The 14864-nt window shown below is 47.1% G+C and overlaps 1 protein-coding gene across 1 annotated transcript in view; it reads right to left on the bottom strand.

Moving 5' to 3' along the window:
• Nucleotides 1–14864, bottom strand: part of LOC147728887 (uncharacterized) — a 386974-nt gene that overhangs the window by 324754 nt on the left and 47356 nt on the right. The window contains exons 5-6 of the mRNA XM_086963878.1: nucleotides 11352–11449; nucleotides 11140–11246 (exon numbers count right to left, since the gene is read on the bottom strand). Of these exons, the coding sequence (XP_086820004.1) occupies nucleotides 11140–11246; nucleotides 11352–11449 (205 nt within the window). The remainder of the gene's footprint in view (nucleotides 1–11139; nucleotides 11247–11351; nucleotides 11450–14864) is intronic.

Genomic DNA, 14864 nt, shown 5'->3' with positions numbered 1-14864 from the left:
TATTTCCTTTTGATATTAGGCTCCAGAAAGTGGCTTGATCCTTCATTTTTGCTGCCATAAGTAGATCAGCCCAGATTTCCTCATCCCAAACTTTCTTTGTGTAGGAGAGGGTTTTCTTATATGCTTGTCTGGTATCTCTGATTCCCTTTGAGTCCTTAGTTTTAACTGCCTGGATCAAGAGAGACTTTGCTACACGGCACTCTTTATTGTACCATGGATTACCATGTTCTAAGTTGATGTTATGAGATCTATCCCCCTTCTCATAGATTTTGCTCAGAAGAGGAGTTAAAGCATCAACTAAATTAAGGTGCATATCTAGTACTCCATGATCGCCTAAGGTGAGATCCTGGCATGTAGCAACTTTATCAGCAAAGGTATTGTAAATACATGTCATAGATGTCTCCTTGGCTAAGATATATGGCCATCTTATTGCACGCCTGTTATTACTTATCTGGGGTTCACCATCATACCCCTTGGGCGCTATTTCTGTAGCTGTATTAATTTTAAAAGGCTGAGGATCCAGGGTTAATTGTAGCGGTAAGTGATCGCTCTCAGTCCTATACCCAACCTTAAAATCAGCAATTAGGTGCCACGAACTCATGGAGACCATTATGAAATCTATATGGGACTTGGAATTTCCTCTACAAAATGTAGGGGCCGCTGGTCTATCTGACTGGAAACGACCGTTACAAGCCCTTAAATCATGCCCTACAGTTAGTTGTAAGATTTGGCTTGCCGCAACAGTACATTTTACCACCCCATTGCTATCTAAGGCGGGGATATTGTTAGCCTTGTCTTGTTCATCAAATAAACCATCTAATCCCAATATTGGCTCGTATTTGCAATTAAAGTCCCCTCCTATGATTATTTGTGAGTTAGGACCCAGAGTATTAAGAAAGAAGTCCAATTGGTCTATCAGACCAGATTCCTTATTTAAGGGGCTGGGCCTATTATATACATTTATTAAATAGACATTCTTTTTTTCTCTGGTCATTATTTTTACCCCTAACAAATCACGAGATCCAATAAAAAGCGGAGTGACTTCAATTTGAAGATCAATTTTTATCCAGATCACCAAGCTCCCAGAAGCCCTTCCTCTTACAGAAGGGGTGGCTTCACCATAGAAAGTTTTATATCCCACCCTATGTGGAATATCCAGAGCCCAGGTCTCCTGTAAGAGTATTATGTCATTTTCGTCCAGGTAATTACAGCAGATTCTGTCCCGGAGGTTCCTGCATAATCCTGCAATATTCCAAGACAGCAGTTTGACCTCAAGATTCTTACTGTGTGTAGGGGAAGTTAAGTCTTGTTGGTCAACTTGGGAAGTGGAAAACCCTGTTCTAGTCAGTGTTGGGTCTAGCCCCATTTTTCTGTAGTCACTAACATTTGGTCTCGATGTGCCATCCCCACAGAGTATGGCAGGCCTACTATCGTCTTCCACCAATTGCGGAGAGGACAGTGATTGTGACATTCTGCCCACAGTAGACTCCACGCTAATATTAGTGGGGGAAGGTATGGAGGAATATAATGTGGTAAGTCAATCTACCTCCTCTAGAGTGTTAAATTCCTCAAATCTATTTTCTAGGGGAGTAAAGGGAAGCTGATGTCTTGGTGCCCCTGCATGCCTTGGTTTGTAGAAGTATACGAAGGGAAGTACGCTAATAACCGTACTTTCACCCTGGGGTTCCTACATTGTTTCCAAATCCTCCTTGCTTGTTGGGGGCTGTGACGCGGGGGACCCCGACGAGGGCCCCCCTGGTATGCCTAGTAATGTGTCTACTTTGTCTTCACAGAATACCGAGGCGTGGCATACCCCCGACATCGTCCGGAGACATCCTGCAGCGGTGCACCTACAGGACTACACCTTTAAGGGGGCGGAGACGGATTGGCGCCACGCCCGTCCCGACGACGTAAAGCCCATTCCGGAGTCCAGCCAGGTGTGCGAGACACCCGGAGGTGGAGTTGGAGGTTGGTGGAGCGAGTGGAGAGACAGCGGAGCAGAGTGGACGGAGGAGGAGGAGGAAGATCAAGAGCGGAGGACGGAGGAAGATCGGAGGTCGGAGGAAGATCAAGAGCGGAGGTCGGAGGAAGATCAAGAGCGGAGGACGGAGGAAGATCGGAGGTCGGAGGACAAGGAAAACGGAGAGAGAGCAGGAAGGTGGAGCCGGACGGAATCGGAGACGAGTCAGAGTTACAGGTCGATTCCAAGGAGGAAGCCAGCGGCGGGACCAGACAGCAGACCTGAGGTGGATTACCGCGAGAAGCCAGGGGGCTCTGCGGGACGCGCATCGCCCAGCCACACTAACACGGAAGTGTGGCTCACCCAGGTACGGTCCGACAACATAACGTGGGGAGGGGGTAGACGAGGGAAGCCCGCCTAAAAGCAAGCATCCCTGCACACCCTTGGTGTTTTCTCAAGGGTTCACGTCCCACAGTCAGACTTGGAACTTGCACGTGTGATTCCCCTCACTCCCTTACCCGTGAGACGTTTATCCCAGCACTAGTACTGAGACGTACATTTTTCTTTCTTTCCTTTCTGGGATACCGGAGCCAAAAGACCAGCAGGACGGCCGGGAAAAGGCCTACGACGCCCAGAAGACCTTGGGACTGGCGAGGAACAGGAGGACGGGCCAGAACGGAGGAGGCGGACTCACCCCTACCCTTTTACAGAGTGCCTGTTCGCAAACGACGCTTGTACAAAACAATAAAACCTGCACTACCCAGTACCCCAGTGTGTGCGAATCTTTTTGAGAACCCCGCAATAGCGTCACACCCCCGGTCCGAAATCCCACAGGGGCGTCTAAGGTTGATAACCACACAATCTCCGCTGATGTTTTTTGAGGAGTGACACAACCACCCCACTCTGCGAACCATCAGATATCTTCTCTATTCTCCGGTCGAAATCATTTAAATCTGACTAGCCAATCGACAACCTTGTTTCGTAGGCTATACCAAGATTCAGTTTGGTTTCTTTTCAATGAGGGTACCCCAGCTAAGATGATTACATAAGGGGAAGATGCCGGTGGTAATTGCAAATCATCGCAACTTGGCATCAAGTCAGTACCTTTCGGGCTATACACTTTGGGTTTATCTGGTACCTTGCTGGCGCTTCCCTGGGTTGGTAAGCCAGTTGTACTTCCAGTATTTTGCCCCACCTTGCTTGTGTCCTTGTCCCCACCAATTATTTTTGCAGGCCTTTCTGGGGTTTTTGTGGGTAGCAGCAAACTTGCCGCTTCCTTGTCTACTAACAAGAATGATGGTGGGAGGTTGCTCTTTTGGTGTATAGAACTAAAACTAGAACTATTCCCCACCATCCTCAGATTTTTACACATGTGCTCAATTCTCACAGTGAATTGTGACAGGCTTGCTACCAGATCCTTTTCGATTTCCGCCATTGTTCCCTTAAACAATAATTCTAGGGAGTCCTTGAGTGATGTTTCTGAGGTGACAAACCTTCTTTCTAACCCTACATCAAGTGGTGGGATAAAGCTATCTGTTTGAGTACCCATAGATTGTAATGTAGGCCCTTGCTTAACCCTAACAGTAGCATAGGTAGTTTAGGTAGTTTTTGGTCTCGCACCCCCGACTTCCTTACTATTTGGTTTGTTTCTAGTAGTAGGATTTGGTAAAGTTTTCTTTGTGCCCTGACCTTGTACCTTGTGTTCTGCCACTCTGCGGTGAGAGCGAAGTCTTGCTGCCAAAGAAGGGGTAGACTTGGGAGTAATTTCCTCAGATGAAGTGGTGACGGACGTCCTAGGAGTTTTTGACAACCGTGAGGGATTTAGTGTAACCGGTAAAGTACCAGTAGGAGCAAGTGTAGCCATATCAAAAGAAGGTGATAAGGGAGCATTGGGGAGCCCTCCGTACTCAACTTCACTTGGGTCATCAATGGAAATATTTATATCATCTTGTGAGCTACCCAACCCTGAGGCCTGACCCATCCCCCTAATAAGTGGTTCGGGATTGAGGTTTACAGCGGGCGACCTGGCTATTGCTCCCAATGAGGATCTTTTCTGTGCCTCAGCTAAACCTTGGGAAAGCCGTTTTTCTGCTAGACTTATCTTGCGTTGCAATACAGAACCTGCTCTAATCAAAAAAGCATCCATAGTTCCTACCACTCCTTCCCCCATGGGATGCGCATTTGTACGATTCACAGCCAAAACAATAGTCAATATGAAAAGTCAATGGCACAATAGTGCACTAACCAGAGTCACGCTTGTCAGGGGGGTGGCCCTGCCCTGCCTCTCCAGGCCTCGGACGGCTGCAGACGGTCCCGCCCTTGTCCCGGGCTTCTCCCGGCGCGTCCCGCGCGCGATCCCGCGACACGGGGAATGTATCCACTTTTAAGCGCCTCCTGGCGCTGGAATCTTCGTGCGCGGCTTCAGCGCTCTGCCCCCTGGGAGTTGCAGTCCTCCTCTCGGCGGCCGCGGTGATGACAAACGCGGCGGCGGGAGGACTGCAGAACAGCGAGTAGGGAAGCTTACAGGAACCGTTTAGAGTCACTAAGAATGCCCTGGTAGTTTATGAGGAGCACCCGCTCTGCCAGGAGTGTGTCCGCTTTTAAGCGCCTCCTGGCGCTGGAATCTTCGTGCGCGGCTTCAGCGCTCTGCCCCCTGGGAGTTGCAGTCCTCCTCTCGGCGGCCGCAGTGATGACAAACGCGGCGGTGGGAGGACTGCAGAACAGCGTGAAGGGAAGCTTACAGGAACCGTCTAGAGTCACTAAGAATGCCCTGGTAGTTTATGAGGAGCACCCGCTCTGCCAGGAGTGTGTCCGCTTTTAAGCGCCTCCTGGCGCTGGAATCTTCATGCGCGGCTTCAGCGCTCTGCCCCCTGGGAGTTGCAGTCCTCCTCTCGGCGGCCGCGGTGATGACAAACGCGGCGGCGGGAGGACTGCAGAACAGCGTGCAGGGAAGCTTACAGGAACCGTCTAGAGTCACTAAGAATGCCCTGGTAGTTTATGAGTTCAATTCAGTTTAAGCATGTTTTTATTCATCCAGGAGGAGATGTTCCTAAGACCTGTCTGTAAGCGCGAAGGGAAGTCAAGGTTATCGTTTGATAGTGAGAAAACGATTTGGAAGTCGTCAGCGTATGTGAACATATTCAGACCAGCTGATTCAGCGATCTGGGCCAGCGGGGCTGCGTAGAGGTTAAAAAGTAGGGGGCTTAATACTGATCCCTGTGGAACTCCGTACGGGGAGAAAAGATGCAATCCAGTCTAGTGCCTTTCCTTTTATGCCCATGTTGGAAAGGGAAGCGAGCAGTATGTCGTGGGAGATGGTGTCAAACGCCGCGCTGAGGTCGAGTAGAATCAGCGCAGCTGTGTTTCCCTTGTCCACCAGTTGCCGAAGATTTTCCACAACTCCAAGTAGTGTAGTCTCCGTTGAGAATCCGGTGCGGAAACCCGATTGGGAAGTGTGTAGGATGCTGTTTGTCTCTGTGAATCTGGCTAGGTGTTCATGGATGTGCTTCTCCAAAATTTTGGAGAGGACAGGCAGGGGGGATATTGGGCGAAAGTTTGCCAGGATTTTGGGTTCGGCCGATGGTTTTTTGAGAAGGGGCGAGACCATGGCGTGTTTCCAGGACGGCAGGACCGTGGCCGTGGAAAGAGATAAATTTAAGGTTTGACATAGCACGGCAAGAAGAGGAGTGTCCAGGAGTCGGAGTATAGGGATCGGAAGGGGGTCAGTAGGAGATCCAGATTTAACCTTCCCTAAGATGTCCCGCAGACCTTGGACATCGATCTGGGGCCACGAAGTAAGTGGAGCGTAGGACAGAGGAGGTTGGACATAGATGTCATCTGTATTGGGGCTGGGATTTTGCGCACTTTTGGATTGAGCCTGATGTTGTGTTGCTATGTCCTGATAGATTGTCTCAATCTTGGATGTAAAATATTTCGCCAATTCCTCACATTGGTGGCTGTTGAGAGGGAGAGGTTTGGCGGATGTATTACCGCCTGCTAGCTCTTTTACAAGATTAAAAAGAATTTTAGACTTGTTGGTAGCTTCAGATATGGATTTGGCTACATAGTTGGCTCTTGCTTTGTTACAGGCTTTATGGTAGAGCTTGAGCTCGCTTTTATAGTCCGAGCTGGCCGCCGGGGAGTAGTCTTTCCTCCAGAGGCGTTCTAATCGTTTACATTTTGATTTAGAAACCTTCAGTTGTTCATTGTACCATAAGGCAGGAGAGTTGTGGGAGGTGGTTTTTTTGTGAGCTAGGGGCAGGCAAATGTCTAAAGCATCCAAGAGCCATTTATTGATATTGGTGGCTACAGTTTCAATGTCTCTGGTGTCTAGTAGTTCCTCCGGTGGGGTCGAACTTAGGATGGACATGAGGTGGTTAATGTCTAGATTTTTCCAATTTCTTTTGAGGGACTTACTAGTCCCGCTAAGTGGGCTGACGGCTGTATGGTCTCCAAGGTGGAATTTTGTTAGAAAATGGTCTGACCAATCTAAGGGCAGAGCCTGTTGGCACTGTAGCTGGGGAAGGCTGGAAAAGATGGGGTCCAGAAGGTGTCCCCTTCTGTGAGTTGGGCCTGAGTTCCATAGAATGAGATTCATGGCAGCCAGGTCATGAACTAAGTTAATGCCTGGTTTGTTTGAAGGGTCGTCGAAATGAATGTTTAGATCGCCCACAATAGATAGATTGTTGTAATTCACCCTTACCGAGGCGATCCAATCCACTAGTTGGGTGGCCCAAGGAAGTGAGGGGCCGGGTGGAGGGTAAATCAGAAAACCTGTGAAGGTGAAGGTCGGGTGGAATTGAAGTTTGAAAAGGGCCACCTCACAGGCAGGTAAATGAATGGGTTCCAAAGTGCACTGCAGCGATTTTTTAAAGATGACTGTTATCCCACCTCCAATTCCCGTGGTTCGATCTTGTCGAATGATGGCATATTTGGACGGTAGGGCTTCGGCGATGTCTGGGCCAGAACTAGCATGTAGCCATGTCTCGGTGAGAAAGAGGGCATCTAAGGAGTTGTCGGACAGAAGATCGAAAATGTCCCTTTTATGTTTGCAGAGTGACCTGCAGTTCAGACTGCCAAGAAGCCATGAACGAGCTGGCTTGCGGTCATTGGGTCTGGGCCGACAGAGTTGCGGGATGTCGAGATGAAAGTTGCATGCATGGCATGCGGCACTGTCGTTCCTGTGGTTAGATAGTATTTTGCAGGTGTGTTTGACAGGGGGCCGTAAAGACTGTAATAAGTCGGGCGTGTAGGTAATCGCTCCTACAGAGTTTAAGGGCCCTGGGCCCGTCCAGGCGCGGACGGGCGCAGACGGGCTTCCCTTTGGCGCGCCTTCGGCGCGCAAACGGCGCTCCCGCTGCGCTCGTCCGCTGCGCTTCCTGAAGATGCACATTTTTATCTTGTAAGGGGAAGGGGTGGTAGGGGCGTGGCCTCAGGGAGGTGGGCGTGGCCTGTGGGCTCGCCAGTAATGGCGGCAAAGGACTTTGGTGATTATTCCCACGGCAACGCTAAACTCCGCTGCGCGGGTGTCTCAGGAGAAAGGCAGAGCCTCAAAAGACGTGGTGCAGGTAAAACAAAGCAGTATATTAGTGACACTCAAATTGTTTTAAAAATCGCTAGTGTGGTCAGGCTCCCGGCTTTCCGCCTCAGGAGTTCAGAGCATCTGGTGAACGCTTACAATTCAGCGTCCTAAATAGAGTAGCCGGGGGGCGTGGCCTCTAGGAGGTGGGCGTGGCCTGTGGGCTCGCCAGTAATGGCGGCAAAGGACTTTGGTGATTATTCCAGCGGCAGCGCTAAACTCCGCTGCCCGGATGTCTCAGGAGAAAGGCAGAGCTATTTGTGAGTTGCATGAATACTTTACATATTGCCTTTAAGTTAAGCATGACTGCTTATGTGTAAAACCACCAGAGGGTTAAGCACACGTTTATTCATTGACTTTTGTGGTTCACCTTGACAAAGCTTCCGCCCCCTCAACTAATTACCCAATTTCTTACAAAGTCACATTCTAAAAGAAACAGACAGTGCTTTACATCAAAGGGAGCCCTTATACCAACCCATTGAACAGAGGTAGAGTTCACTAAACTGGGCACTAATATATCTAGAAACAATCAAATACATGAAGAGCTATAAGCACTGCACCACCTAAAATATATAGAACAAATGTGAACAGCTAATTAAATCAAAGTAAATGGTAATCCCTTTGTATCAAGCTTAGTGAAACAAACTTGAAACATATTTGAGCCACATAGTAACAGGAACAGAAGTTCAGCCTGGTTAACTATACTTCGGGGGTTCAATTTAAATTCAGTAGAATCCCAAATACTAACCATGGAGTAAGACATGATAGATTGTCATGATCATGGATGGACTCCCAGTTCACACCCCTTCTGATGTGTTACTACATCCTTGCATGCAGTCACGTTCCTCCCTTCTCACACACCTAACAAAGGGTTCTATCACCAGACAATATAATGCAAAAAGTCTGTAGGTCTAAAACAAAAAATCTTGCTAGAAGTTGTCTACTATAGTGCAGTACCGCTGTCTTTCAGTCATTGATGTAACCAAAGTGACTGAAAGACTTACTTTTCGGTACCAGATCGTCTGGGCACAATTATATTTACTATGGCATGTGTGGAGAGAAACACCCTAAAATGTTATAAAACAATTTTAGTCGCACATACAAGGCTTTCAGTGGACACCAGTGCACAACAGCTCCTGGTGGCTAGCCTGTTTTTGTTAAGTCAACTAAAAGAATAAATTGTGTATCCAGCGATAATTTATGGGCTTCTGGAGTTCTTGATAAATGTCTGAGGAAGGGTGCTGAGCAGTCCTTAATTTGAGCCGGTGGTTGCTGGTGGGGGCCACAGGCACTCATTTTTGAGGCCGGCGCTTATTTTTCTGCATCAGACATTTCCCAGGAGCAAGAGAGGAAAAGCGGGAAAGAAGGAGGAAGAGAAGGACAGGATAAATAATATCACTGCGGGAGAAAGCAGTGGCGGGAAAGAGTGAGATAAAGGGGCAGGCAGTGTCTGGCAGTGGATTAAAGAGGCCTGAGGTGGATTACGAACTACTCATCCCTGGGATTCAGCGCACTGACATTTAGTTGCGCTGGCCAGCGTATGAGATGCTGTTTGGGCCCCGGCATTCATCATTTTACAAATTAAGCCCTTGTGCTGAGTTCTAAAATGTTGGTGAACATGCCTCCTTTTGTGTGTCAGCGTCTGTCAATGTGAATGAACGCTTGGGGCTTGAAGCATACGAAAAATTATCTGAAGAAAGTGCAAATAACGAAAAATCGATTAACAATACCCCAGCGGGATGAATGATATTAATACACCAGCTCAATCCTACAGAACAACCAACTTGAAGGAACAGAGTAATAACTGTCATGTCTAGAAAGGGTTTCAACTAGTCACACATTAACATATTTTAATCAAATGTAAGCTGATTAGTGAGTCCAGTATTGTCTACCTACAGGTCTGCCCACCCACCTCTTCCCAGCCCTGTAGCCACCAGGATCAGTACAGAGCACACAGGTCCACCATGACATGGAGTAGTATAGATGGCACGTAATCACTAACAACTCCTCTGTTGGGCATGCAGTGGCACTGTAAATATGTTCAGGATGCTTTTTGTAGAACCAATGTATCAAACATAAGACTGTGTTCCGATAGGGGTCAAGAACAGCCACAGTAACAGAGTCACAAAGAGGAATGAAGGCTTTCACCCCTCTTCATGGCTGGATGTCCCTCCATAACTATTCCCAGAACCGAACAATAGCAGGTTGTCCACGCATAGCTATTCCCCGAACAGTACCTGAGACTGTGGGGTTCAATGACTCTTTGGGGCCAGTGTTTACACTCCCTATCTGATGCAAAGGGACTTTTTTCAGCATTTATTGCACCGTTGCTGCAGACACCAGATCTGCGCTTCAGCACATTTTCTAAAATGAAGGACGAACCTTGGAAGTACCTCAGCTAGCCTTTCCTGATGATGACCCTGTAATAAATATAAGATACCGGGTCGAAACGTCGGTCACTGCTATCTATATACTGGAAAGGTTGTATCATATGTAGGATAAATGTAGTATTGGGTGTTGAGGTGTTATTGTATATATTCATTCAATATTCTTCATCTCACCAATACAACATATTTTATTTTGATTTAACACATGCAAGAAGTCGCCTGCACTAAAATAAAAACTATTTGGCATATTTGATGCATAATAACCTCCCATTTTTCAGGTCACATGCCATCCTTTTTCAGCACATTAATCAACAAAAATGTATTAAGTGACTCCAGTGGGAACATATTCTTATACTTGAGGATGGATACCCCGCTCCCATTGGGAATACTGGGCTTTCCCTGACGCTTAATACCACAGACTCTCCCTAAAATGCTGACCCAGGGACCAAAGTAACTAGATATATTTGATACACAGCACTAAGTAAACGTGATGAAGAAATAAGGTAACAAAAGGAAATAATATGGCATAACAACTGATGTGTTTCATCCCTTAGAATTGTTTTTAAAAGATTACCTAGTTTTTACATTTTAGCCTAACAGGTCCAACATATGATATAAAGCAAAGATTTGAAACAATCCTCGGTGACTTGCATATCATTATAATGTACAGCAGGAGTTATTTTATCCCATGTATAGAATACACTTCTTGTCCTCTTCTGACATATCTTTCTTATTCAATCAGTACGACAGCTTATTAAATGGTGGAGAAGTGTGGCTCAATGATTAGAGCGGCAGACCCTGATGCAGAGGTCTAGCCCGGTGGGTCTTGGGCTCAAAATTCCACGGACCTGATAATTCTTGCCTCGGTGCCTATTCCAATCACAATAGCTTGCTTAATCTCCACAACGGCCCCCACAACGCTAAGGATGCCTGGCCTCCACCTTGGGGGTGCCCAGGAGTGGACGCCTCACAGGGAAAGCCAGGATGGGTTCCACAGCGGTATTCGTATAGCGCCTTGTGACCCTTGCGGGTGAGTAGTGCGCAACACAAGTATCAATTTACATTTACATATTACGCATAAAGAATGTAATCATCACAAAAAAAAACATGCTCCTGGAATGAAGGGATGTATAATTGCTTTCAGTTTATGATTCAGATTTTGAACATTTGCTTCTCGCCTCTTTTACTGTCAGCACTGCATTATTTGTGCTTACTTGGGGAATTCGTGCCAGAATCTTCTGGGTTGTCCGGGTCACGGGTTACAAAAGTCTTCGGGGTGATATCCCTGGGTCTGGAGAAATACGGTTCTGGTCCATACATACTGCCATTAAAAACACATAGTATACCTGAGTGTTATTATCAAGATAACTCGAAGCACATTGTCGTGGGTGACTGTGCGGGGAAGATATAAATGGAAGGTACTTACATTTCATGATTCTCCTTCTGAGCTCTTGCCAGGTGCTTCAAGATGAAGTTGTATTTGCTTTCACTAATTGTGACAACGTCGCTTGCACTCACACGCAGCTGCACATAAAATACATACAATTGTACATCGGGAGAATTTCAGATACTTTTTTTTGTTTGAGCATTTTTATTAAACTTTTAAGTGAATTTTTCAGGCAGATAAAATACAAAAAGGGTGTGTATAGTACACCAGTTGTTAACATTCTACAGATCTACAGTGGGAAGGTTGCAAGAGACAGTATGAGATTATGGGAAACAATGCTTTATTTGAGCTGGTGGCTCCCAGTGCTAGAACCTGATCCGGGGCGAGGTTTCAATCCCTTCCAATCACAATTTTTGGATCACCTAGTCCTGTCAGCACTCTATTGAGGCCAGTGAAGAACGCTCTTTTTAGGTCTAACTTGTAGCAGCGCTTGCACTGTAGCTTTGAGACATGCAGTATTCAATATATGTGCATTAAGCTCCGCCCATGTTCGGCCCATCTTTACAATTGTCTTCTCTTCTTGTCCTTTGTAAATGATGGCTTTTGATTGGTCAATAGGCGTGTTAGTCCCTCCTTAGAACCTCCCTGTCTCTCTTTGTAACCTCCCATGAGGACTGGCCCTCTTACTATGGTGTTACGCAGTATGTTTTATTTACTGTCTGTGGGTACTATTTTCTTAAATGGCTTTCTCCTATCGCACGCATGACATGCTTTCCTGCAATCTGCAACTACTTGTTTACAATTTACTACTGACAGATGCTCCTCCTCTCATCGACTCCCTCCTCCTCCCTCTTGCTTCTTTAATCTATGCTGTCTGCTGCTAGTTTTACATAGGCACCCCAACCCAGGTTTAATTAGCACTAACATCCCTCTCTCCTGTTGCTTGTTTAAATTGCCCTGCAGAAATTCTAGTTGTAAACTGAGGGTTTAGTAATGCATGAGGGCAGAGAAAGATTAAACTTGGAAAAGAAATTGGGGTTGGCAAATTATATCAAAGAACCAGATTATTTATGAAGTTACCTCTCTCCTCCTATGTCCACAGAGACAGTTTAGCAATGCATTAAAGACACATTGTGTCCAAAATGCACTGTCTATGCGGACATAAGAGGAGGGAGGGCACTCTATGTGCTGCTTTTCTGTTACTATAATATGATACAGCATGGAATTTCTGTCAAATCATCCATTTCTTTTTCTTTTTCTAACAAACATTTACGCTATAACCCCCAGACTCCTAGCCTATCATAAAAAATATTTGTGATATCTTCCAAGGCTTTTTTTCTTTAATATGGGATAGTGTGCTGCTATTGCAAATACTTTCCCTTTTTAATCTCTTTATTTTCGTAAGTGTCTACAATGTAATTCAAAATCCAAGGGGACTCAAGACCTGTAAACAGGGCATAGTAGATGTAACCAATACATCTGGGCTATTTGTTATAAGCAAACAACCATAACCCACAGGTTTCTACAAAAGGACTCCTCCTTTACTGGAATAACTGCTCACTCAAGAACTAAAAACAGGGCAGCCTTCGTTCTAGAAATTGTACAAATGTTAGGATTGTTTTTGTGAAGCTTTTGTGTGATGTTTTAACAGTTTTTAAAGGGAAGGCTTTTTAAAAGTACTCAGGTGCCTGCCATGTTGTACTGTGAAACTCAGGGGGGTACCATATTGTCCCCCATGTGCACTCCCCACGCCCCACTTCACCCTGGGGGCCTGCAACAGGCCCCCAAAGCAAGGACCGTATGCCTTTTCGTGGCGGCATTGCCACCTAGGAAAGGCATTTCCCTCAGACCATCCTAATATAGCTGGCGGAGTCTGATAGACACCGCCACGATATTAGACCTTTTCCGTGGAAAAGCAGCGGACGGTCTTCCCGTCCGCCACGGTCCCCCCGCCATTGTAATATGGCGGGGGTAAATAGGTGGCGGACGGGCAAGGATGGCGGACGGATCGCCACCGGCTGCATGGCGGTGGCGATCCGCCCGCCATCCTAATCGGCCCCTAGGTGTGGAGTCTCCCACCAATAATAACACTCACAGTGGGGGTCAAATAGGGTCATGAAATAAAGGGATGAAACCCTGTGAGGCACTAGCCATGATGGCACAATCTAGGAAGCTTACTCAATCAATCAATCCTTATTTGTAGAGCGCGCTAATCACCCCGAGGGAAATCCAGGCGCTGCATGGGTGGGGGTATTCGAACAGACAGGTCTTGAGGCCACTCCTGAATTCAGTGAGGGAGATGCAGGTTCGGAGTTGGATGGGGAGGTCAACCCAGGCTTTCGTGGCGGGTTGGGGAAGGAACGTCCTCTGCTGGAGTACGATGGAATCGTGGGACGGAGTTGTGGGCCAGGGAGGCGGACCGCAAGTGTCTGGTGGGCTTGTGGAAGGTCAGGCGGTTGTTCGGTTATTCTGGTCCAGTATTGAGGAGGGCTTTGTAAGCATGCATTAGTGGCTTGAAGTGGCATCTCTCTTTGATGGGGAGTCAGTGCAGGCTACGGATGTGGGGGGTGATCTGGGATTGTCTGGGTAGGTCCAGGATGATTCTTGCTGCTGCGTTTAGGATTGTTTGGAGTGGCATGAGGAGGAGGGTGGTAGTTCCGGCATAGAGGGTGTTCCTGTAGTCGAGTCCACTAGTGATGAGGGCTTGTGGGACAGTTCTTCTGGTGTCATTTGGGATGCATCTAAAGAATTCACAGAGCATTCTGAGGGTGTTGAAGCAGGTGGAGGTGATTGAGTTGACCTGTCATCTCATGGTGAGCTAGTTGTCGAGGATAATACAGAGGTTGCGGGTGTGGGTGGTGGTCCGAGGGAGGAGGGTCACTAAGAGTCATCCCACAGTGATGGGGGTTCTTCTGAAGAGGAGAACTTCAGTTTTGTCAGTTTTATGTTTGAGGCTGTTTGCTCTCATCCAGTTGTTAGGGAGGTAGAGGATGAGTTGTGTGTCTTCGGCATAGGAGATGATGTTGAATCTGTGGGTTTTTGCTATGGGAGCCAGTAGAGTCATGTAGGTGTTGAACAGTGTAGGGCTGAGTGACAAACCCTGTGGTACGCCACTGATGATGCTATTGGGGTCATAGATGTATGGCGGGAGGCGGATTCTTTGCATGCATCCAGTAAGAAAGGAGAATAGTAGCTTGAGGGCGTTGTCATAGATGCCGATGTGGTGGAGTCTTTGGATGAGGAGGTGGTGGGAGTCTGTATCGAAGGCCACTGACAGGCCAAGGAGGATCAGGGCTGCTGATTCGCTGCAGTCCATGATGACTCTTATGTCATCCATGGTGACTTTCAGGGCTATGAGGGCTACTCGAGGCCAATCACTGTCACGGTTTCTGATACTTTTATTGCAGAGTGAACATTAAAACATACTGTTTCAGTTTACAAAGAAGGAGAGGTCTAGAGAATGCAAGTGAATTCTCAAGTGGCCTGTATCCCTAAAAGCTGAGGTCAGCATGATACAGATAAGAACCAGCTAGGATCAGGAAAGCTACGCTT

This window comes from Lissotriton vulgaris, chromosome 3_1, assembly GCF_964263255.1.
Source record: "Lissotriton vulgaris chromosome 3_1, aLisVul1.2, whole genome shotgun sequence".
NCBI lineage: Eukaryota > Metazoa > Chordata > Amphibia > Caudata > Salamandridae > Lissotriton > Lissotriton vulgaris.
This window is presented reverse-complemented; position numbering and strand designations above follow the sequence as displayed.